Here is a 24297-nt window from a genome sequence, read left to right as displayed (position 1 = left end):
CGTGACAGCTGACTAACACCCAAGTACCTATTTTACTGCTAGGTAACAGGGGCATAGGGTGAAAGAAACTCTGCCCATTGTTTCTCGCCGGCGCCTGGGATCGAACCCAGGACCACAGGATCACAAGTCCAGCGTGCTGTCCGCTCGGCCGACCGGCTCCCTACCGCTAATATATATACCGGTGGTATATATATATTTTTTTTTGAGATATATACAAGATATATATATATATATATATATATATACATTCTTGTACAGCCACTAGTACGCGTAGCGTTTCGGGCAAGTCCTTAATCCTATGGTCCCTGGAATACGATCCCCGCCGCGAAGAATCGTTATTTCATCCAAGTACACATTTTACTGTTGCGTTAAACAGAGGCTACAGTTAAGGAATTGCGCCCAGTAAATCCTCCCCGGCCAGGATACGAACCCATGACATAGCGCTCGCGGAACGCCAGGCGAGTGTCTTACCACTACACCACGGAGACTGTATGGAATGTCTTCTGATCTTCCCCTAGAGATCCAACAGCCTGGTTGATCAGTCCAGCAACCAGGAGGCCTGGTCGACGAGCGGGCCGCAGGGACGCTAAGTCCCGGAAGCACCTCAAGGTAAGGTAGAGTCTTTTCCGTAACCTTGTGAGTAACGCTTGAGTAGCGACGGAGGGAATGAGTGCCCGAGTTGAGTGACACCGACATGGTAGACTTAGATGTAACTGAGTAAGTAACGGAAGGGATGTGTGGCTGAGTGTCAACAGAAGACAGGTCCTCACACCTCAGTCATTATGTGTGGTGGTCTTCCTCCCTCGTCAAGCCACCTGGATACTTATCTAGAGGTTTGTTATGCTCTGAAGGCTTATTAAGGTTACAATAATATTCTAATGGTAAACTGGCAAGTGAACCTTTGTCCTAAAACCGAAATTATTCCTAAGTTATAACTATATTTTAGTATATATCCATACTTTAAAATATTATAATTCCCCGGAATACTCATTTTCTTTTATAACCCCTGTGGCTCAGGTTTTCTTTTAATGTTAAATTTTAGGGGATACTCAAGTAAGCCAGAATTTCAGGTTTTCGCATGTTTGAGGATGCGATATACTAGCCTGGTCTGGCCTAGCCTAACTTTATCTGTAACCAAACCTAACCAATGATAGCGTATAGATAACAATACTAATTTCGTAAATGCATTTTTAAGTGATTACCACGAAGGTAGTTCCATACTTCCCTCAGGCCAGGTAGTTGATGAACCACATTGAGGTACTCAGAGGGTGTATTCACCTAGTTGTATTCACCTAGTTGTGCTTGCGGGGGTTAAGCTTTGCTCTTTCGGCCCGCCTCTCAATTGTCAATCAACTGTCACTATCTACTAAATATTTTATCCACACACATACAGCAGGAAGCAGCTCCGTGACAGCTGTCTAACTCCCAGGTACCTATTTACTGCTAGGTAACTAGGGCATTCAGGGTGAAAGAAACTTTGCCCATTTGTTTCTGCCTGGTGCGGAAATCGAACCCGGGCCACAGAATTACGAGTCCTGCGCTCTGTCCACTCAGCTATCAGACCCCTAATCCCATGGTCACCATGTAAGAGTGACCCCCATGGTCACTCATCCCAGGGTGAGAGTGACCATGAGTGACGGACGGGTGAGATTAGCACTCTGGTTGAGTATGTTGTTGTTTCAGATTTAGCTATTCAGAACGAAGTGTCCATGCAGCACGGGCTATGGTGAGCCCGTAATTGGTTGAGTAACCTTTGAGTAACGTATGCTGTAAACAATAAAGTGACGTGAGTAACGGGCGAAAGGATGTGTACGTAACACTATAAGAATGAGTAACGCTCTGAGTATAGTGTGAGTAGGGGGCCTCGTAGCCTGGTGGATAGCGCGCAGGACTCGTAATTCTGTGGCGCGGGTTCGATTCCCGCACGAGGCAGAAACAAATGGGCAAAGTTTCTTTCACCCTGAATGCCCCTGTTACCTAGCAGTAAATAGGTACCTGGGAGTTAGTCAGCTGTCACGGGCTGCTTCCTGGGGGTGGAGGCCTGGTCGAGGACCGGGCCGCGGGGACACTAAAGCCCCGAAATCATCTCAAGATAACCTCAAGATAACTCCAATTCCTCCTCTCCCACCAGCCGAATTTTTCCCACCCGCAGTTCGCAGCCAAATATGAAAAGGATCAATTATGAACGCTGGCGGTGTTTGTTCACCAATAACAAACGATGTTCATGACGCAAGTGAACCACTATTGCCACACCGCTACCTTCATCGCCCTCCTCCTCCTCCTTCTCCTCCTTCTCCAAGGAAGAAATCGACTGTGTCTGTGGTCTCTTGGACATGGTAATACTGCAGAACACAAATCATTATTACCACACCTAAATATCCTTCACCCTGTCGTCATTCACGAATAAATCGAGAGTGTGTCTGAGGTCTCTTGGATATGGTATTATTATTATTATTAACATCTTTATTGACAAAATTAATTACAATTTTGCCTAATCTGAGGATTTTGATAGTCTTATTAACGCTTGGAGAATGAATCAGTGTTATCAGAAAAGGTGTACGTTATCTTGATTTAATTTCTGGAGGTGTGGTTGATATCTATCAGGTCAGTTGGTGTTGCTATCTGTCAGATGAGCTCATGTTGTGATCTGTATCATCAGAGTATTGCCTGTTATCAAGAATAACAACGTCATATCAACGTTTGGTTATCATTGTCTTAAAAGTCACTCATCTCCCCAGATCAACTTTACGAGCTCACCAATAATAGTAGTAGTAATCGTAGTAGTAGAAGTAGGCGTATTAATAACAACAGAAACAATAACACACATAGACCTAACAATGACGACAATGCTTCTACCTAAACTGACTTACAGTTTGAAAAAGTTGAAGTTTTTAAATTTAATTTCCTAAGGATATTTGACCTCAAGAAAACACAGAGATTATCCAAATTTTACCCAAACTGACCTGCTGTTTTTAAAAAAATAAGACGGATATTTAAAATATTATGCTCGAGTGCTATTTTTTGAGTGTAATTGATGGTGATTGAACACATCTGAAATTTTGAAATTTAGTAATTTTATGAGGAAATATGACCATAAGGAAAATCTGAGATTTTTCATATTTTAATATTTAAAATATGCTTGAGCGCTATTTTTTAGCGTAATTCTTGGTCATAACATATTTTAAGTTTTAAATTCAAGAAGTTCAAAGAGTTTAATACCGACGGAAATTAATCAGAGTTGCTTAATCCTTAGGCAACCTTTAAGACGATGAGAGTTGAGATAGGATAGTTGATCTTCTTCCTTGTTTCTCCCTTATTCTTGCTCTCTCCTCCACTCCACCTTCCTTCCTTTCTTTGTCTTCTTCACCTATTACCACCACCTGGTCCTCCACCACCTGGTCCTTCACCACCTGGTCCTTCACCACCTGGTCCTCCACCACCTGGTCCTTCACCACCTGGTCCTTCACCACCTGGTCCTCCACCACCTGGTCCTCCACCACCTGGTCCTCCACCACCTGGTCCTTCACCACCTGGTCCTCCACCACCTGGTCCACCACCACCTGGTCCTCCACCACCTGGTCCTCCACCACCTGGTCCTCCACCACCTGGTCCACCACCACCTGGTCCTCCACCACCTGGTCCTCCACCACCTGGTCCTTCACCACCTGGTCCTCCACCACCTGGTCCTCCACCACCTGGTCCTCCACCACCTGGTCCTTCACCACCTGGTCCTCCACCACCTGGTCCTCCACCACCTGGTCCTTCACCACCTGGTCCTCAACCACCTGGTCCTCCACATGCTGGGCCTCCACCACCTGGTCCTCCACCACCTGGTCCTCCACCACCTGGTCCTCCACCACCTGGTCCTCCACCACCTGGTCCACCACCACCTGGTCCTCCACCACCTGGTCCTCCACCACCTGGTCCTCCACCACCTGGTCCTTCACCACCTGGTCCTCCACCACCTGGTCCACCACCACCTGGTCCTCCACCACCTGGTCCACCACCACCTGGTCCTTCACCACCTGGGCCTCCACCACCTGGTCCTCCACCACCTGGTCCTTCACCACCTGGTCCTCCACCACCTGGTCCTCCACCACCTGGTCCTCCACCACCTGGTCCTCCACCACCTGGTCCTCCACCACCTGGTCCACCACCACCTGGTCCTCCACCACCTGGTCCTCCACCACCTGGTCCTCCACCACCTGGTCCTCCACCACCTGGTCCTCCACCACCTGGTCCTTCACCACCTGGTCCTTCACCACCTGGTCCTCCACCACCTGGTCCTCCACCACCTGGTCCTCCACCACCTGGGCCTCCACCACCTGGGCCTCCACCACCTGGTCCTCCACCACCTGGGCCTCCACCACCTGGTCCTCCACCACCTGGGCCTCCACCACCTGGTCCTCCACCACCTGGGCCTCCACCACCTGGGCCTTCACCACCTGGGCCTCCACCACCTGGGCCTCCACCACCTGGGCCTCCACCTCCAGGGGGAACACTTAGCCCCACAAATGAGTCGCGCTCTAAGCCTTGCTTCAAGTATTCATCTTCAAAACAAACCGTTATTTTAGACCAAGTAATAAGTGAACACCCGCCTCCTCCTCCTCTACACTAAAAAAAAATAATAATTATTTTTTCAGTTTTCCTCAATGTTTTTTTTTATTTTTATAAGAGAAAGGAATTTTGAGATGTGTTGAGGAGGGAGTGTTGCAATTAAGCGTACCCTTAAAGAGTAGGAAATATGCAAAATAATAATACAAAGGGATATTTTCTTCAAGCAGAACTGGAGGTACATTCTTAAACATTTCTTTACATTTTTCTCGGTACAGAATGTGAACATCATGCTGAAACGTGTAGTAGCGAAAGGCTTGTAATTATTTTCTTTGGTAAGATATTCATGAAGGAGGGAGGAGAGGGGGAAGAAGAGGAGGGGGGGGGGGGAAAGAGAGAGAGAGAGGGGAAGAGGGGGGAAAGAGAGAGAGAGAGAGGGGAAGAGGGGGGAAAGAGAGAGAGAGAGGGGAAGAGGGGGGAAAGAGAGAGAGAGAGAGAGGGGAAGAGGGGGGAAAGAGAGAGAGAGAGAGGGGAAGAGGGGGGAAAGAGAGAGAGAGAGAGGGGAAGAGGGGGGAAAGAGAGAGAGAGAGGGGAAGAGGGGGGAAAGAACGTAGTCTCACGACACCTGTTTACATAAAAGATTTCCCCCAGCATATCAAAGATCCGCGACGCAGTTCCGTAACCCCGTCCCAGCGGACCTCCTCCGACTTCCGCCCTTCCGTCTCTCCCGCCAGAGGGGCGCTTTCCCGCGCCGTGACGGCTCCGGGGGGATACGCCCCCAACGAGTCGTCACACTGGGAGAGGAATAATTCCAGGGGGTCTGAGCTACGTCAAATATTTGCCTCTCATGTAAATGCCTCGACTCTAAACTAAAAATCTACGACAAGTTAAAACTGTAATTAGAAGATTTTTCACAGGGATGATCTCGGATTTTTGATGAAGAGAGCGCTGCGCGAGGAGATTATGAGAGGAAGCTAGAAGGTGAGGGAGGGAGGGATTGTGAGGGAGCCTAGGAGGGCGGGAGGGGTTGTGAGGGAGCCTGGGAGGGAGGGAGCCTAGGGGGGGAGGGAGGGATTGTGAGGGAGCCTAGGAGGGAGGGAGGGGTTGTGAGGGAGCCTGGGAGGGAGGGAGGAGTTGTGAGGGAGCCTAGGAGGGAGGGAGAGGTTGTGAGGGAGCCTGAGAGGGAGGGAGAGGTTGTGAGGGAGCCTGGGAGGGTAGGGAGATGTTTGTGAGGGAGCCTGGGAGGGAGGGAGAGGTTGTGAGGGAGCCTAGGGGGGGAGGGAGGGGTTGTGAGGGAGCCTAGAAGGGAGGGAGGGGTTGTGAGGGAGCCTAGGGGGGGAGGGAGGGATTGTGAGGGAGCCTAGGAGGGAGGGAGGGAGAGGTTGTGAGGGAGCCTGGGAGGGAGGGAGGGGTGTGAGGGAGCCTAGGAGGGAGGGAGGGGTTGTGAGGGAGCCTGGGAGGGAGGGAGGGGTTGTGAGGGAGCCTAGGAGAGAGGGAGTGGTTGTGAGGGAGCCTGGGAGGGAGGGAGGGGTTGTGAGGGAGCCTTGGAGGGAGGGAGGGGTTGTAAGGGAGCCTGGGAGGGAGGGAGGGAGTGTGAGGGAGCCTAGGAGGGAGGGAGAGGTTGTGAGGGAGCCTGGGAGGGAGGGAGGGGTTGTGAGGGAGCCTGGGAGGGAGGGAGGGGTTGTGAGGGAGCCTAGGAGGGAGGGAGAGGTTATGAGGGAGCCTGGGAGGGAGGGAGGGGTTGTCAGGGAGCCTGGGAGGGAGGGAGGGGTTGTGAGGGAGCCTAGGAGGGAGGGAGAGGTTGTGAGGGAGCCTAGGAGGGAGGGAGGGGTTGTGAGGGAGCCTAGGAGGGAGGGAGAGGTTGTGAGGGAGCCTAGGAGGGAGGGAGAGGTTGTGAGGGAGCCTGGGAGGGAGGGAGGGGTTGTCAGGGAGCCTGGGAGGGAGGGAGGGGTTGTGAGGGAGCCTAGGAGGGAGGGAGAGGTTGTGAGGGAGCCTGGGAGGGAGGGAGGGGTTGTCAGGGAGCCTGGGAGGGAGGGAGAGGTTGTGAGGGAGCCTGGGAGGGAGGGAGGGGTTGAGACGGAGCCTAGGAGGGAGGGAGAGGTTGTGAGGGAGCCTGGGAGGGAGGGAGGGGTTGAGAGGGAGCCTGGGAGGGAGGGAGGGGTTGTGAGGGAGCCTAGGAGGGAGGGAGAGGTTGTGAGGGAGCCTAGGAGGGAGGGAGAGGTTGTGAGGGAGCCTGGGAGGGAGGGAGGGGTTGAGAGGGAGCCTAGGAGGGAGGGAGAGGTTGTGAGGGAGCCTGGGAGGGAGGGAGGGGTTGAGAGGGAGCCTAGGAGGGAGGGAGAGGTTGTGAGGGAGCCTGGGAGGGAGGGAGGGGTTGTGAGGGAGCCTAGGAGGGAGGGAGAGGTTGTGAGGGAGCCTGGGAGGGAGGGAGGGGTTGTCAGGGAGCCTGGGAGGGAGGGAGAGGTTGTGAGGGAGCCTGGGAGGGAGGGAGGGGTTGTGAGGGAGCCTGGGAGGGAGGGAGGGGTTGAGAGGGAGCCTAGGAGGGAGGGAGAGGTTGTGAGGGAGCCTGGGAGGGAGGGAGGGGTTGAGAGGGAGCCTAGGAGGGAGGGAGAGGTTGTGAGGGAGCCTGGGAGGGAGGGAGGGGTTGTGAGGGAGCCTAGGAGGGAGGGAGAGGTTGTGAAGGAGCCTAGGAGGGAGGGAGGGGTTATGAGGGAGCCTAGGGGGGAGGGAGGGGTTGTGAGGGAGCCTGGGAGGGAGGGAGGGGTTGTCAGGGAGCCTGGGAGGGAGGGAGGGGTTGTGAGGGAGCCTAGGAGGGAGGGAGGGGTTGTGAGGGAGCCTAGGAGGGAGGGAGGGGTTATGAGGGAGCCTGGGAGGGAGGGAGGGGTTGTCAGGGAGCCTGGGAGGGAGGGAGAGGTTGTGAGGGAGTCTTGGAGGGAGGGAGGGGTTGTGAGGGAGACTGGGAGGGAGGGAGAGGTTGTGAAGGAGCCTAGGAGGGAGGGAGGGGTTATGAGGGAGCCTAGGGGGGAGGGAGGGGTTGTGAGGGAGCCTGGGAGGGAGGGAGGGGTTGTCAGGGAGCCTGGGAGGGAGGGAGGGGTTGTGAGGGAGCCTAGGAGGGAGGGAGGGGTTGTGAGGGAGCCTAGGAGGGAGGGAGGGGTTATGAGGGAGCCTGGGAGGGAGGGAGGGGTTGTCAGGGAGCCTGGGAGGGAGGGAGGGGTTGTGAGGGAGCCTAGGAGGGAGGGAGGGAGTGTGAGGGAGCCTAGGAGGGAGGGAGAGGTTGTGAGGGAGCCTAGGAGGGAGAGAGGGAGTGTGAGGGAGCCTAGGAGGGAGGGAGGGAGTGTGAGGGAGCCTAGGAGGGAGGGAGAGGTTGTGAGGGAGCCTAGGAGGGAGAGAGGGAGTGTGAGGGAGCCTAGGAGGGAGGGAGGGAGTGTGAGGGAGCCTAGGAGGGAGGGAGGGAGTGTGAGGGAGCCTAGGAGGGAGAGAGGGAGTGTGAGGGAGCCTAGGAGGGAGAGAGGGAGTGTGAGGGAGCCTAGGAGGGAGGGAGGGAGTGTGAGGGAGCCTGGGAGGCAAGAGATTATGAGTGAGAAGAGCAGGACATGGTAAACAAGGGAGAGGAGAATGGGGGGTCCCAGGTTCGAATCCCGGCCGGAGAGGAAATAATTTTTTTGCAGCGCTTTGTTTCACCTCATGCCTTTGTTCACCAAGCAGTAAACGGGTACCTGGGAGTTAGAAAGTTGTTGTGGTCAGGGAAATGGCTACTGGAGTTTAACACCAGTAAATGTAAAGTTATGGAAATGGGATCAGGTGACAGGAGACCAAAGGGACAGTACACAATGAAGGGGAACAGCCTACCTGTAACGATTCGAGAAAGAGACCTGGGAGTGGATGTGACACCTAATCTAACTCCTGAGGCACATATAAATAGGATAACGACAGCAGCGTACTCTACACTGGCGAAAATTAGAACTTCATTCAGAAACCTAAATGAGGAAGCTTTTAGGGCGCTTTACACTGCCTACGTGAGACCCGTCTTAGAGTATGCCGCGCCATCATGGAGCCCCCACCTGAAGAAACACATAAAGAAACTGGAGAAGGTTCAGAGGTTTGCGACGAGGCTTGTCCCAGAGTTACGAGGGATGGGATATGAAGAGCGGCTGAAGGAACTGAACCTTACGACACTAGAGAAAAGAAGGGAGAGAGGAGATATGATAGGGACATATAAAATACTCAGGGGAATTGACAAAGTGGAAATAGATGAAATGTTCACACGTAATAATAACAGAACGAGGGGACATGGGTGGAAACTGGAAACTCAGATGAGTCACAGAGATGTTAGGAAGTTTTCTTTTAGCGTGAGAGTAGTAGAAAAATGGAATGCACTTGGGGAACAGGTTGTGGAAGCAAATACTATTCATACTTTTAAAACTAGGTATGATAGGGAAATGGGACAGGAGTCATTGCTGTAAACAACCGATAGCTAGAAAGGCGGGATCCAAGAGTCAATGCTCGATCCTGCAAGCACATATAGGTGAGTACATATAGGTGAGTACACACACACACACACACACACACACACACACACACACACACACACACACACACACACACACACACACACACACACACACACACACACACAGACCTGTCCCCTGAAGCTCATATCAAGAGGATAACAGCAGCAGCATATGCCAGGTTGGCTAACATAAGAACGGCCTTTAGAAACTTGTGTAAGGAATCTTTCAGAACGTTATATACCACATATGTCAGACCAATCCTGGAGTAGGCGGCACCAGCATGGAGTCCATATCTAGTCAAGGATAAGACTAAACTGGAAAAGGTTCAAAGGTTTGCCACCAGACTAGTACCCGAACTGAGGGGTATGAGCTACGAGGAGAGATTACGGGAATTAAACCTCACTTCGTTGGAAGACAGAAGAGTTAGGGGGGACATGACCACCACATTCAAGATCCTCAAGGGAATCGACAGGGTTGATAAAGACAGGCTGTTTAACACAAGGGGCACACGCACTAGGGGACACAGGTGGAAACTGAGTGCCCAAATGAGCCACAGAGATATTAGAAAGAACTTTTTTAGTGTCAGAGTGGTTGACAAATGGAATGCATTAGGAAGTGATGTGGTGGAGGCTGACTCCATACACAGTTTCAAGTGTAGATATGATAGAGCCCAATAGGCTCAGGAACCTGTACACCTGTTGATTGACAGTTGAGAGGCGGGACCAAAGAGCCAGAGCTCAACACCTGCAAGCACAACTAGGTGAGTACAACTAGGTGAGTACACACACACACACTTTAAATGTAGATATGATAGAGCCCAATAGGCTGAGGAATCTGTACACCAGTTGATTGACAGTTGAGAGGCTGACCCAAAGAGCTAAAGCTCAACCCCCGCAAGCACAATTAGGTGAGTACAAATAGGTGAGTACACACTCACACACATTAGAGGAAAAATAAATTGGTTAAAAAGGCGGGGTCCAAGAGCTAATAGTTCGATTCTGCAGACACAAATAGCAAACAAATAGTAAATACTCATGAAACACAGACTCCGTCAACGCTAAACCCCAGGAAGGATTGACTGGGTACCACTCCTTAACCATTCGCATCTGTTCACTCAGCAGCAATTGGAGACCTGGTGTAAAACTGATTGTCGGATCGTGTTCTAGGGAGAATCTTGCAGGAGGGGAAGCTTACCATGAGCTATGGTAAGGGAAAACTCTCAAGCTGTTAACAGGAGTCAGCAGGCGTCTGTTCCTGTCCCCATCTGTATACTGGGAGAGAGAGAGAGAGAGAGAGAGAGAGAGAGAGAGACAGAGAGAGAGAGAGAGAGAGAGAGAGAGAGAGAGAGAGAGAGAGAGAGAGAGAGAGAGAGAGAGAGAGAGAGAGAGAGAGAGAGAGAGAGAGACAGAGGGAGAGAGAGAGAGAGAGAGAGAGAGAGAGAGAGAGAGAGAGAGAGAGAGAGAGAGAGAGAGAGAGAGAGAGAGAGAGAGAGAGAGAGAGAGAGAGAGAGAGAGAGAGAGAGAGAGAGAGAGAGAGAGAGAGAGAGAGAGAGAGAGAGAGAGTTGAACTGGGAAGAAACTCGGGGAGATGGAATAGGAAAGATAACGAATGGCGATAACAAAGATTATTCAGGATATACAGAAGATTTTTTTTTTTATCTCAACACTGAGATTATCTTGTAGGATAACCCACCCCGTCTCCACCGAGGCAGGATAACCCACCCCGTCTCCACCGAGGCAGGATAACCCACCCCGTCTCCACCGAGGCAGGATAACCCACCCCGTCTCCACCGAGGCAGGATAACCCACCCCGTCTCCACCGAGGCAGGATAACCCACCCCGTCTCCACCGAGGCAGGATAACGACTAAGTCAATCCGTCCTCCTAACTATTTTTCTATTGCCATAAGCGTGGTATAGTATATAATTAATTTTTTTACATCCCAAAATTGATATAATAATAATACTAATAATAATACAATTAATATTATTATTATTATGGAACTGGGATATGTGGAAACGGAACTGGGATATAATGGTAAGAAACTGGGATATAAGGATAAGGAGCTGCGACATGAGGATAAGAAATAGAGATATGAGGACAAGAAACTAGGATACGAGAACAAGTAGGAAGCATATAAGGGCAAGGAGCTGGGATATGAGGACAAGGAGCTGGGATATGAGGACATGGAGCTGGGATATGAGGACAAGGAGCTGGGATATGAGGACAAGGAGCTGGGATATGAGGACAAGGAGCTGGGATATGAGGACAAGGAGCTGGGATATGAGGACAAGGAGGTGGGATATGAGGACAAGGAGCTGGGATATGAGGAAAAGGAGCTGGGATATGAGGTCAAGGAGCTGGGATATGAGGACAAGGAGCTGGGATATGAGGACAAGGAGCTGGGATATGAGGAAAAGGAGCTGGGATATAAGGAGGCGAAGGGAAGGGCCTTGTAAAAGGACGGAAATACGCCTCAAGGCTGGTTCTGGAAAAGACGGGAAGGAGCACAAGGAACAGGGAAGGAAGGAATTATCAGGGGGAAAGCGCCAAGCCTTTAGGACTATGCAGCACTTGGAAGGGGTCAGAATTTGGGATGGGACGGAAGGGAAAGGAATGGTGCCCAACCACTTGGACGGTCGGGGATTGAACGCCGACCTGCATGAAGCGACTTGCGAGTTGCGACAACATACAACACTATCGAGGAATCACTCAAGAAGAGTAGGACAGACGAAACACTTGAACAAGAGAAGGGCGCTGGGAATTGGAGAGACAAATAAAGCAAAAGAAGACTTAGGAAGAACTTTATCAGAGAGTAGAACAGAGTAGGAGTAGTTGACTGATTGTATGGGATTTTGTGGATGTAAATTGTACAGAGAATCAAGAGTAGATGTGACCATACATACATATACACGCACACTCACATACACACACACACAGCTGGAAGAAGGCAAATGTCGTGCCGATCTTCAAGAAAGGAGATAGGGAGGAGGCACTTAACTACAGACCTGTATCACTGACAAGCATCCCCTGTAAAATACTGGAAAGAATAATTAGGCTACGACTGGTTGCACACCTGGAGAACATTAGGTTTGTGAACAAACATCAACATGGGTTCTGGACAGGGAAATCGTGCCTAACAAACCTTCTGGAATTCTATGATAAAATAACGAGGATAAGACAGGACAGAGATGGTTGGGCAGACTGCATATTTCTGGACTGCCAAAAAGCCTTTGATACAGTACCGCACATGAGACTGCTGTTCAAGCTCGAGAGGCAGGCGGGGGTGGGGGGAAAGGTCCTAGAATGGATAAGGAACTACCTAACAGGAAGGAGCCAAAGAGTTACGGTAAGGGGCGAGAAGTCGGACTGGCGAACAGTAACAAGTGGAGTACCACAAGGATCGGTGCTGGGACCAATTCTATTTCTTGTATATGTTAACGACATGTTTACAGGCGTAGAGTCCTACATGTCGATGTTTGCGGATGATGCAAAGTTGATGAGAAGAGTTGTGACAGATGAGGATTGCAGGATCCTCCAAGAGGACCTGAACAGATTGCAGAGATGGTCAGAGAAATGGCTACTAGAATTCAACACGAGCAAATGTAAAGTTATGGAAATGGGACTAGGAGATAGGAGACCAAAGGGACAGTACACAATGAAGGGGAACAGCCTACCTGTAACGACGCGTGAAAGAGACCTGGGGGTGGACGTAACACCTAATCTATCTCCTGAGGCACATATTAATAGGATAACGACAGCAGCGTACTCTACACTGGCAAAAGTTAGAACATCATTCAGAAACCTAAGTAAGGAGGCATTTAGGGCGCTTTACACTGCCTACGTAAGGCCAGTCTTAGAGTATGCCGCCTCATCATGGAGTCCCCATCTGAAGAAGCATATAATGAAACTGGAAAAGGTTCAGAGGTTTGCAACGAGACTCGTCCCAGAGCTACGAGGGATGGGGTATGAAGAGCGCCTGAGGGAACTGTGCCTTACGACACTAGAAAGAAGAAGGGAGAGGGGGGACATGATAGGAACGTATAAGATACTCAGAGGAATTGACAGAGTGGACATAGACGAAATGTTCACACGGAATAGTAACAGAACGAGAGGACATGGATGGAAGCTTGAAACTCAGATGAGTCACAGAGATGTTAGGAAGTTTTCTTTTAGCGTGAGAGTAGTGGGGAAATGGAATGCACTTCAGGAACAGGTTGTGGAAGCAAATACTATTCATAATTTTAAAACCAGGTATGATAGGGAAATGGGACAGGAGTCATTGCTGTAAACAACCGATGCTCGAAAGGCGGGATCCAAGAGTCAATGCTCGATCCTGCAAGCACATATAGGTGAGTACATATAGGTGAGGTGAGTACACACACACACACACACACACACACACACACACACACACACACACACACACACACACACACACACACACACACACAGAGCCCGATAGGCTCAGGAATCTGTACACCTGTTGATTGACGGTTGAGAGGCGGGACCAAAGAGCCAGAGCTCAACCCCCGCAAACACAACTAGGTGAGTACAACTAGGTGAGTACACACACACACGCAAGATGTGTGTGTGTGTGTGTATGTAGGATAACCCACCTGCTGTCCTCTGAGGCAAGATAACCTACCTACTGCCCTAGGACAAAAGCTGGGTTATCTTATGCACCCCACATCAAGAAGGAAGATCATCAGCTGCATATGTGAGGCTGGGCTGTAGGAGGCTCGAACCCTGAACCCCCATGCTTGTGAGGCCGACGCTCTATCAACTGGGCTATGAGTCGCCTTAAAAAGGAGAATTTCTTTTTTTGCGTGTAGTTTTATTGTGTAAGGAATCATTTAGAATCTTGTATATCACATATGTCAGACCAGTTCTGGAGTATACAGCTTCAGCATGGCGTCCATACCTTGTGAAGCACAAGATGAAGTTAGAGGATTACAAAGGTAATCCATCAGACTATAGTCGCAGAACTACGAGGTATAAATTACAACGATAGGCTGCGTGAATTGAACCTTACGTCGCTAGAACACAGAAAAATTAGGGGAGACATGATTACCGCATACAAAATTATCAGAGGGAATTGACAGCGTAGATAAAGACAGACTATTTAACAAAGGGTGGTAATCGCACATGGGTATACAAGTGGGAATTGGGCTACAGAGACATTACAATTTTTTTTTTTCAGCAACAGAGCAGTTATATGGAATGTAGTAGCAAGTGATGTGGTGGAGGCTGACACTAAACACAGTTTCGATAGTGATATGACAGAGCCCAATAGGCTCAGGCACCTGTACACCAGTTAATTGATATTTGAGAGGCGGGACCGAAGAGTCAGAGCTCAACCCCCCGCAAGCACGATTAGGTGAGTACACACACACACACACACACACACACACACACACACACACACACACACACACACACACACACACACACACACACACACACACACACACACCATGCAAGGTGTGTATACCATGCAAGGTGATGGAGAAGATCGTGAGAAAAAACCTGGTAGCACATCTGGAGAGAAGGGACTTCGTGACAAATCGACAACATGGGTTCAGGGAGGGTAAATCTTGCCTGACTGGCTTAATAGAATTCTGTGACCAGGTAACACAGATTAAGCAAGAAAGAGAGGGCTGGGCGGACTGCATTTTCTTGGATTGTCGGAAAGCCTTTGACACAGTACCGCATAAGAGGCTGGTACATAAGCTGGAGAGACAGGCAGGTGTAGCTGGTAAGGTGCTCCAGTGGATAAGGGAGTATCTAAGCAATAGGAAGCAGAGAGTTACGGTGAGGGGTGAGACCTCCGATTGGCGTGAAGTCGCCAGTGGAGTCCCACAGGGCTCTGTACTCGGTCCTATCTTGTTTCTGACCTAGACAAACTGCAGGAATGGTCGAACAAGTGGTTGTTAGAGTTTAACCCAACCAAATGTAATATAATGAAGATAGGTGCAGGGAGCAGGAGGCCAAATACAAGGTATTATCTGGGAGAGGAAATTCTTCAGGAGTCAGAGAAAGAAAAAGACTTGGAAGTTGATACCACGCCAGACCTGTCTCCTGCAGCGCATATCAAGAGGATAACATCAGCGGCATATGCCAGGCTGGCCAACATACGAACGGCATTCAGAAATTTGTGTAAAGAATCATTCAGAACTTTGTATACCACATATGTCAGGCCAATCCTGGAGTATGCAGCCCCAGCATGGAGTCCGTATCTAGTCAAGGATAAGACTAAACTGGAAAAGGTTCAAAGATTTGCCACCAGACTAGTACCCGAGCTGAGAGGTATGAGCTACGAGGAGAGACTACGGGAATTAAACCTCACTTCGCTGGAAGACAGAAGAGTTAGGGGGGACATGATCACCACATTCAAGATTCTCAAGGGAATTGATAGGGTAGATAAAGACAGGCTATTTAACACAAGGGGCACACACACAAGGGGACACAGGTGGAAACTCAGTGCCCAAATGAGCCACAGAGATATTAGAAAGAACATTTTTAGTGTCAGAGTGGTTGACAAATGGAATGCATTAGGAAGTGATGTGGTGGAGGCTGACTCCATACACAGTTTCAAGTGTAGATATGATAGAGCCCAATAGGCTCAGGAACCTGTACACCTGTTGATTGACGGTTGAGAGGCGGGACCAAAGAGCCAGAGCTCAACCCCCGCAAGCACAACTAGGTGAGTACAACTAGGTGAGTACACACACACACACACACACACACACAGGCTACTGGAGTTTAACACCAGTAAATGTAAAGTTATGGAAATGGGATCAGGTGATAGGAGACCAAAGGGACAGTACACAATGAAGGGGAACAGCCTACCTGTAACGATTCGAGAAAGAGACCTGGGAGTGGATGTGACACCTAATCTAACTCCTGAGGCACATATAAATAGGATAACGACAGCAGCGTACTCTACACTGGCGAAAATTAGAACTTCATTCAGAAACCTAAATGAGGAGGCTTTTAGGGCGCTTTACACTGCCTACGTGAGACCCGTCTTAGAGTATGCCGCGCCATCATGGAGCCCCCACCTGAAGAAACACATAAAGAAACTGGAGAAGGTTCAGAGGTTTGCGACGAGGCTTGTCCCAGAGTTACGAGGAATGGGATATGAAGAGCGGCTGAAGGAACTGAACCTTACGACACTAGAGAAAAGAAGGGAGAGAGGGGATATGATAGGGACATATAAAATACTCAGGGGAATTGACAAAGTGGAAATAGATGAAATGTTCACACGTAATAACAGAACGAGGGGACATGGGTGGAAACTGGAAACTCAGATGAGTCACAGAGATGTTAGGAAGTTTTCTTTTAGCGTGAGAGTAGTGGAAAAATGGAATGCACTTGGGGAACAGGTTGTGGAAGCAAATACTATTCATACTTTTAAAACTAGGTATGATAGGGAAATGGGACAGGAGTCATTGCTGTAAACAATCGATAGCTGGAAAGGCGGGATCCAAGAGTCAATGCTCGATCCTGCAAGCACATATAAGTGAGTACACACACACACACACACACACACACACACACACACACACACACACACACACACACACACACACACACACACACGCACACACACACACACACACACACACACACACACACACACACACACACACACACACACACACACACACACACATTCATCTTGGAAATAAAGAGGAAAAAAAATAGGATGAGAATAGGATCTCCATATACCTACTCCCATCTTCCCTCCTTCATCTTCCTTTTCTCTCCCCTCTTCTTACATCCTCCCATCTCCCCCTCACCTCCCCGTCATCTCCCCTTCTCCCCCCCCTCACCCCACACGAACCTTCCCCCCCCCCAAGCCTCGCCGCCTTTGATGACGAAATGCAAATTCGTGTGATTGCGTTATAAATTCATTACAGTGGAAATCAAACGCCGGAGACGGTGTGAGATTTTGCCAAATATCGCCTTCCTCTCTCTCTCTCTCTCTCTCTCTCTCTCTCTCTCTCTCTCTCTCTCTCTCTCTCTCTCTCTCTCTCTCTCTCTCTCTCTCTCTCTCTCTCTCTCTCTCTCTCTCTCTCTCTCTCTCTCTCTCTCTCTGACGACTCCTGAGGCGTTGTGTTACTGGTCAAGAAGTCGACGCTCCGCCGCCAACTGGTAATTAGGTGAACACTAAAAGCTGTTGCAGGTGATCAGGGAGACGGGGCGCCGCTCCCCCCGCGTGTGTGGGTGCAAATGGGGTCGAGTGTGTGCAGATGCGCGCACACACACACACTCACACACACACACACACACACACACACACACACACACACACACACACACACACACACACACACACACACACACACACACACACACACACACACACACACATACACACACACACACACACACACACACACACACACACACACGTTGACAGAGAACCTACATCTGCTTGATTGTGGCTGGGAGGGGTAGAGATGAGGAGAGAGAGAGAGAGAGAGAGAGAGAGAGAGAGAGAGAGAGAGAGAGAGAGAGAGAGAGAGAGAGAGAGAGAGAGAGAGGAATAATGAGAGAAAAGGTAGAGAAGGAAGAGATGAAGAAAGGGAGATATATATATATGATTCAAAAGAAACACAACGATGATGATAGAATATACTCCACTGTCTGTAACTAGTTAAAGTTAAGCAACCATTATTTAGTCTCTCTCTCTCTCTCTCTCTCTCTCTCTCTCTCTCTCTCTCTCTCTCTCTCTCTCTCTCTCTCTCTCTCTCACACCTTTATCCCTCCCTAGTTCCTATCGACCTGACAGTTTCCCGCCAAACATTTAATATCCTCCGTGGCTTCCTTGTCCGTGTCATGTGGCGTCTCCTCCCGCCTCTCTAAGTTCACTCAATCACTTAACGCCACTTACGCTACACACTTTTTGTGTTGCTGGCCTTTTAAGTGTTCTTGGTGTTTCGTTATATGCACCAGTGTGTTGTTGTTGGTCTATATAACGGGTGCAGCGTCCATGGACATGCTCCTAATGTCTTTGAAAAACAAAGATATTGGTCTCATTGGTGGAGGGTTCAAATTTAACGCTCCCTGATTGGGTAATTTAAATTTCAAATCTGTTTTGGAATAACGGTTGATTGGTTACAGTTTGATATTACTATAATATTAAAGTCGTTTCACTCGCTAATTTTAAAGACGTGATTTATAACCGATTTAAGTTGTGATTTATAAAGAAGCGGTGAGGGCCCCGGCGGTGCCCGGGTCTTGCTTCACACCTTCTTTCCCTTCCTCTATATTTCTCACTCCTCCTTTCTCTTTCCCAATCTTCCTAATCTCTCACGTCTTTCTGGTGAGAGAGGGAGGGGGAGGATCTCCCGCCCCCCTCCCACATCCGTTATCCCATCCTTCCAAGTCTCTTTCTGTATCCCACGCCCCTCTCTCATGTCCTCTCCTCTTTACCATTTATCCTACTCTACTCCCTTCCTCTCTTCCCCACACCAACACTCTCCACCTTTCTCTCCCTCTCTTCCATACTCTCTTCTTCCCTCTCCCCCAAACATTCCCTCTCTCTTCCTCCCCTCTCTTCATTATTCCACCCGTCACTTTCTCCTCTCCTCCTCTCTCTCTCTCTCTCTCTCTCTCTCTCTCTCTCTCTCTCTCTCTCTCTCTCTCTCTCTCTCTCTCTCTGTTCTCCTACCCTCTCTCTCTCTCTCTCTCTGTTCTCCTACCCTCTCTCTCTCTCTCCTCTCCCCCTCCCCTCCGTACCTCCCTTGTTCTCATAATCTCTGTCTCTCTGCATCTCTCTCTGTCTCTGCAAATATATTACAACAAATATGAAAAATGGGTTAAAAACTCTACGGGAAAACAATTCTCAGCTTTCAGACATCGTAAGAACCGCCGAAGGAGCTGAGATTTCTTAAAGAGCCGACCCCGACCAGCCTGTGGCAGTCACATACCACTCAAGTGTCATCTTGAAAAGTTGAGAGAAGCTAGCTCCAAACCTCTGGCCTCCAACACTGGAAGGACAGACAGACAGACAGACATTCTCTTATATAAATACATTACAAGGTCAAAGGTTATGTGTTGCAGTGTTGCGAGCGAGTGCATTGGCAAGAAGCAAGAAAGTTGGGAGCCATTGCAAAATGTGTCTGGCAGCTGAAATGGCAGGAGATATGATAGGGACATATAAAATACTCAGGGGAATTGACAAAGCGGAAATAGATGAAATGTTCACACGTAATAATAACAGAGCGAGGGGACATGGGTGGAAACCGGAAACTCAGATGAGTCACAGAGATGTCAGGAAGTTTTCTTTTAGCGTGAGAGTGGGTGGGAAAATGGAATGCACTTGGGGAACAGGTTTTGGAAGCAAACTCTATTCATACTTTTATAATTAGGTATGATAGGGAAATGGGACAGGAGTCATTGCTGTAAACAACCGATGGCTGGAAAGGCGGGATCCAAGAGTCAATGCTCGATCCTGCAAGCACAAATAGGTGAGTACACACACACACACACACACACACACACACACACACACACACCCACACAAACACACACACACACACACACACAAACACACCCACACACACACACACACACACACACACACACACACACACACACACACACACACACACACACACACACACACACACACACACACACACACACACAAACACACACACACACACACACACACACACACACACACACACACACACACACACACACACACACACACAAACACACACACCCACACACACACACACACAAACACACACACACACCCACACACACACACACACACACACACACACACACACACACACACACACACACCCACACACACACACACACACACACACACACACACACACCCACAAACACACACACCCACAAACACACACACACACACATGCATCAACCTATCACATAACCCGAAAGACCAAAATTGCAAACGAAACATTAGACACACACAAAAAAAAACCCGTAGCGAGGACCTCTACCATCACAAACCTTGCTCCTAAACCCGGGTTAAACCTTCCATAAAACGACAGCAAACAGCAATAAACCCCCCCCAACCCTCCCCCCCCTCCCCCCCCCATCCCCCCCCCTCCCCCCCCTCCCCCCCATCCCCCGTCGGCACTGCCTCGCACACCACTACACAAGCCAATAAAGCAATGTATTATGCAATAGTGAATGATCTGTGCAACCAACCGCGGATTTCAGCACAAATAAAAACCTTCCGCCGAAGGCATAATTTTGTGTGTTGGGAACCGATATATTTTTGCCACTCGCTCCATGGGGTGTTAGTGTGTTACAGCCCTTGCGAAACCTGTACATCTTTTAACAATCTTCGTTAAAATATTTATTAAACAGTTTATACCAGCTTCGAAACCTCGCAATCCAAGGTTATTGTTGTCTTAAATGACCTCGTAGTGGCGCTTCGGAGTTCATAATCTGTTTGAGATTGTAAAAACAAAGCCGCCATGATTGTTGAAAGATGTACAGGTTTCGTAGGATGTTGTGTAAATGCTTAGTGAATCTGGGGCCCCATGGGTGCCAACGAATGCTTATGACAGCAGCTGGCTTGTATCTATCTATCTATCTATCTATCTATCTATCTATCTATCTATCTATCTATCTATCTATCTATCTATCTATCTATCTATCTATCTATCTATCTCTTGGTGTCAGCACACTGTCAACAGCTAGGCAAGTTTGTGGGAAGATTGTGGCAAGATTGAGGGAAGATTGTGGGAAGATTGTGGGAAGATTGTGGGAAGATTGTGGCAAGATTGTGGGAAGATTGTCGCAAGATTCTGGCTAGATTGTGGGAAGATTGTGGAAAGATTCTGGCAAGATTGCGGGAAGATTGTGGGAAGATTGTGGGAAGATTGTGGGAAGATTGTGGGAAGATTGTGGGAAGATTGTGGGAAGATTGTGGGAAGATTGTGGCGGCAAGATGTCAGCGGGAGGGTGCCAAGACATTTCCAGCAGCTGTTTGCTAGCGTAGTAGTGTCGACAGCTGGGTGACAGCAGTTTAAACAATCCCCTTAAACAGTTGCACGGGATGTTGACTGCGGGGTGATGGCAGTGACAACTTCCTTGTCACACACACACACACACACACACTCACAAAATTAGTGAAAGTACAATTAAGTACAAGTAAGTACAAGCACAATTAGGTAAGTACAATTAGGTAAATTAGGTTAGTACACACACACACACACACACACACACACACACACACACACACACACACACACACACACACACACACACACACACACAAATGGCTGCATACAAGGTACCATCTGGGAGGTGAAATCCTGCAAGAGTCAAATAGAGAGAAAGATCTGGGGGTTGATATCACACCGAACCTGTCCCCAGAGGCCCACATCAAAAGAATATCATCAGCGGCATATGCTAGACTGGTCAATGTAAGAACTGCTTTTAGAAACTTGTGTAAGGGTTCGTTCAGGACCTTGTATACCACTTATGTAAGACCAATCTTGGAGTATGCAGCTATAGCCTGGAGTCCATACCTAGTTAAACACAAGACGAAGTTAGAAAAGATTCAGAGGTATGCCACCAGACTGGTCCCGGAACTGAGAGGTATGAGCTACGAGGAAAGGAAAAGGGAGTTGAACCTCAAATCCCTGGAAAACAGAAGAGTAAGGGGAGACATGATAACCACCTACAAAATTCTCAGGGGAATTGACAGGGTGGACAAAGACAAACTCTTTAGCACGGGTGGGACACGAACAAGGGGACACAGGTGGAAACTGAGTACCCAAATGAGCTACAGACACATTAGAATTTTTTTTTCAGTGTCAGAGCAGTTAACAAATGGAATGCATTAAGTAGTGATGTGGTGGAGGCTGACTCCATACACAGTTTCAAATGAAGATATGATAGAGCCCAATAGGCTCAGGAATCTGTACACCAGTTGATTGACAGTCGAGAGGCGGGACCAAAGAGCCAGAGTTCAACTCCCGCAAACACAACTAGGTGAGTACACACACACACATAATTATTCATATTTATATATATATTTATATATATAAATATATATATATATATATATATATATATATATATATATATATATATATATATATATATATATATATATATATATATATAATAAAAATAGGGAAGGGAGTACCACCTCTGGCTGGAAGAAGGGGGACCCATAGCCTCGGAGGAAACCACACATAACGCATTGGAGGGAATGTAGGTCCCCTCCAATACAGTTTCTGTGTGCTTTTCTCCTACCACCCCATTCCCTTTTATATATATATATATATATATATATATATATATATATATATATATATATATATATATATATATATATATATATATGTGTGTGTGTGTGTGTGTGTGTGTGTTCACCTAGTTGTGTTTGCGGGGGTTGAGCTTTGCTCTTTCGGCCCGCCTCTCAACTGTCAATATACTGTTTACTACTTTTTTTTCCACATCACCACACACACACACACACCCAAGGAAGCAGCCCGTGACAGCTGACTAACTCCCAGGTACCTATTTACTGCTAGGTAACAGGGGCATTCAGGGTGAAAGAAACTTTGCCCATTTGTTTCTGCCTGGTGCGGGAATCGAACCCGCGCCACAGAATTACGAGTCCTGCGCGCTATTCAGTAGGCTACCAGGCCCCTAGTGGAGGCCCGAGGCCTCACACACTGTGTGTGTGTGTGTGTGTGCGGGGTCCCTAGGTGTGGTGCCAACAGCTGGGTGCCAAGACTGTGGGTGACCGGGGCAGCTGGTCACCAATAGAGTCACACCAGTTCTAAGCTGCGACTCCCATCAGTTTATGGTATCAAAAGCTTATATTATCAAAAATATTTTGATACCAAAAACATATGGTACTAAAACAAAGTGGGTTGATAAGGTTGATATTGTTGAGAGAGAGAGAGAGAGAGAGAGAGAGAGAGAGAGAGAGAGAGAGAGAGAGAGAGAGAGAGAGAGAGAGAGAGAGAGAGAGAGAGAGAGAGAGAGAGAGAGAGAGAGAGATTAATGAAAGAGAAGAAGGCGCCTCCTCCCCTAGAAATAAATATGGCTGCCAAGAAAAGATGGAAGACAGAAGAATCAGCAGAAGAAACAGCAGCATCAAGAGCAGCAGCAGCAGCAGTAGCAGCAGCAGCAGCAGTAGCAGCAGCATAAACAGCAGCAGCAGCAGCAGCAGCAGCAGTAGCAGCAGCATAAGCACCAGCAGCAGCAGCAGCAGCAGTAGCAGCAGCAGCAGCACCACCACCAGCAGCAGTAGCAGCAGCATAAGCACCAGCAGCAGCAGCAGCAGCAGTAGCAGCAGCTGCAGCAGTAGCAGCAGCATAAGCACCAGCAGCAGCAGCAGTAGTAGCAGCAGCAGCACCACCACCAGCAGCAGTAGCAGCAGCATAAGCACCAGCAGCAGCAGCAGCAGCAGTAGCAGCAGCAGCACCACCACCAGCAGCAGTAGCAGCAGCATAAGCACCAGCAGCAGCAGCAGCATAAGCACCAGCACCAGCAGCAGCAGCAGCAGCAGCAGTAGCAGTAGCAGCAGCAGCAGCAGCACCACCACCAGCAGCAGCAGGAGGGAGGGGCGCTGGTGGCTACACCGGACAATGTTTACCCAGTAATAGTGGCGGACACCAGCCTTACAAGGGATCGATTCCTACTCCATTATTCACTCGTTTTGTACAGTGTTCTAACTTGGTGTCCAGGGCGGCCGGGCCCCTCTGGCCATCCATGGCAGCGCCAGCAGGAGGCAGCTTGTCCTCCAGGGGCGCCTCCCTGCTGGAGCCCCCATGGGCTAGAGGTACTGGTGGAGGACGGAGAGATAAGTGGCACTGGCTCCTTATCCCTGAGACATCTGGCTCCTGACGTCTTACGAGGCGCCAGGAGCCAGAGAGGAGGTCTGTTATCAATGTGTCTTACAACTTTACCTTGTGTGCAGTCAGGCTTGGGATGGGGGCGAAGGGATGAGACACGCAAGTCCGTGTTTACTCATCTATATGTACTCGATTAAATATACTCACCTGAATGTACTCGTCTAGATGAATAAAACTGCTATCTCTTCGTTCCATTTTGCTCGTTTTCTTTATGTTTATCAAGTCATTTAGGACAAGCCGCGGCTCATCTTGACCTCGTAGTTTCCATGTCCCCTTGTCGGTCGGCCGAGCGGACAGCACGCTGGACTTGTGATCCTGTGGTCCCGGGTTCGATCCCGGGCGCATGCGAGAAACA

General features: G+C 49.0%; 1 protein-coding gene across 1 annotated transcript; it reads right to left on the bottom strand.

Annotated features, from left to right (window-relative positions):
• Nucleotides 1-3260: 3260 nt before the first annotated feature.
• On the bottom strand, nt 3261-24137 carry LOC138364382 (probable inactive protein kinase DDB_G0270444). Its single transcript, XM_069323998.1, has 2 exons — nt 24090-24137; nt 3261-4487 (listed from the first exon to the last, which is right to left on the bottom strand). Exons 1-2 carry the CDS (start codon nt 24135-24137, stop codon nt 3261-3263), a joined length of 1275 nt encoding a protein of 424 aa, XP_069180099.1.
• Nucleotides 24138-24297: the final 160 nt, after the last annotated feature.

The sequence above is a fragment of the Procambarus clarkii genome, chromosome 13, assembly GCF_040958095.1.
Source record: "Procambarus clarkii isolate CNS0578487 chromosome 13, FALCON_Pclarkii_2.0, whole genome shotgun sequence".
In the NCBI taxonomy this organism is placed as follows: domain Eukaryota; kingdom Metazoa; phylum Arthropoda; class Malacostraca; order Decapoda; family Cambaridae; genus Procambarus; species Procambarus clarkii.
Note: the sequence above shows the minus strand (reverse complement) of the source record. Positions and strands in the feature narration are given on the sequence as shown.

Excerpts from the sequence above, each read along its gene's own strand:
- LOC138364382 (XM_069323998.1), bottom strand. The coding sequence starts at position 24,137 with ATGGAACGAAGAGATAGCAGTTTTATTCATCTAGACGAGTACATTCAG. Across the intron at positions 4,488-24,089 it reads ATCTAGACGAGTACATTCAG|GTGGAGGCCCAGGTGGTGGA; the intron begins GTGAGTATATTT and ends TTCCCCCTGGAG.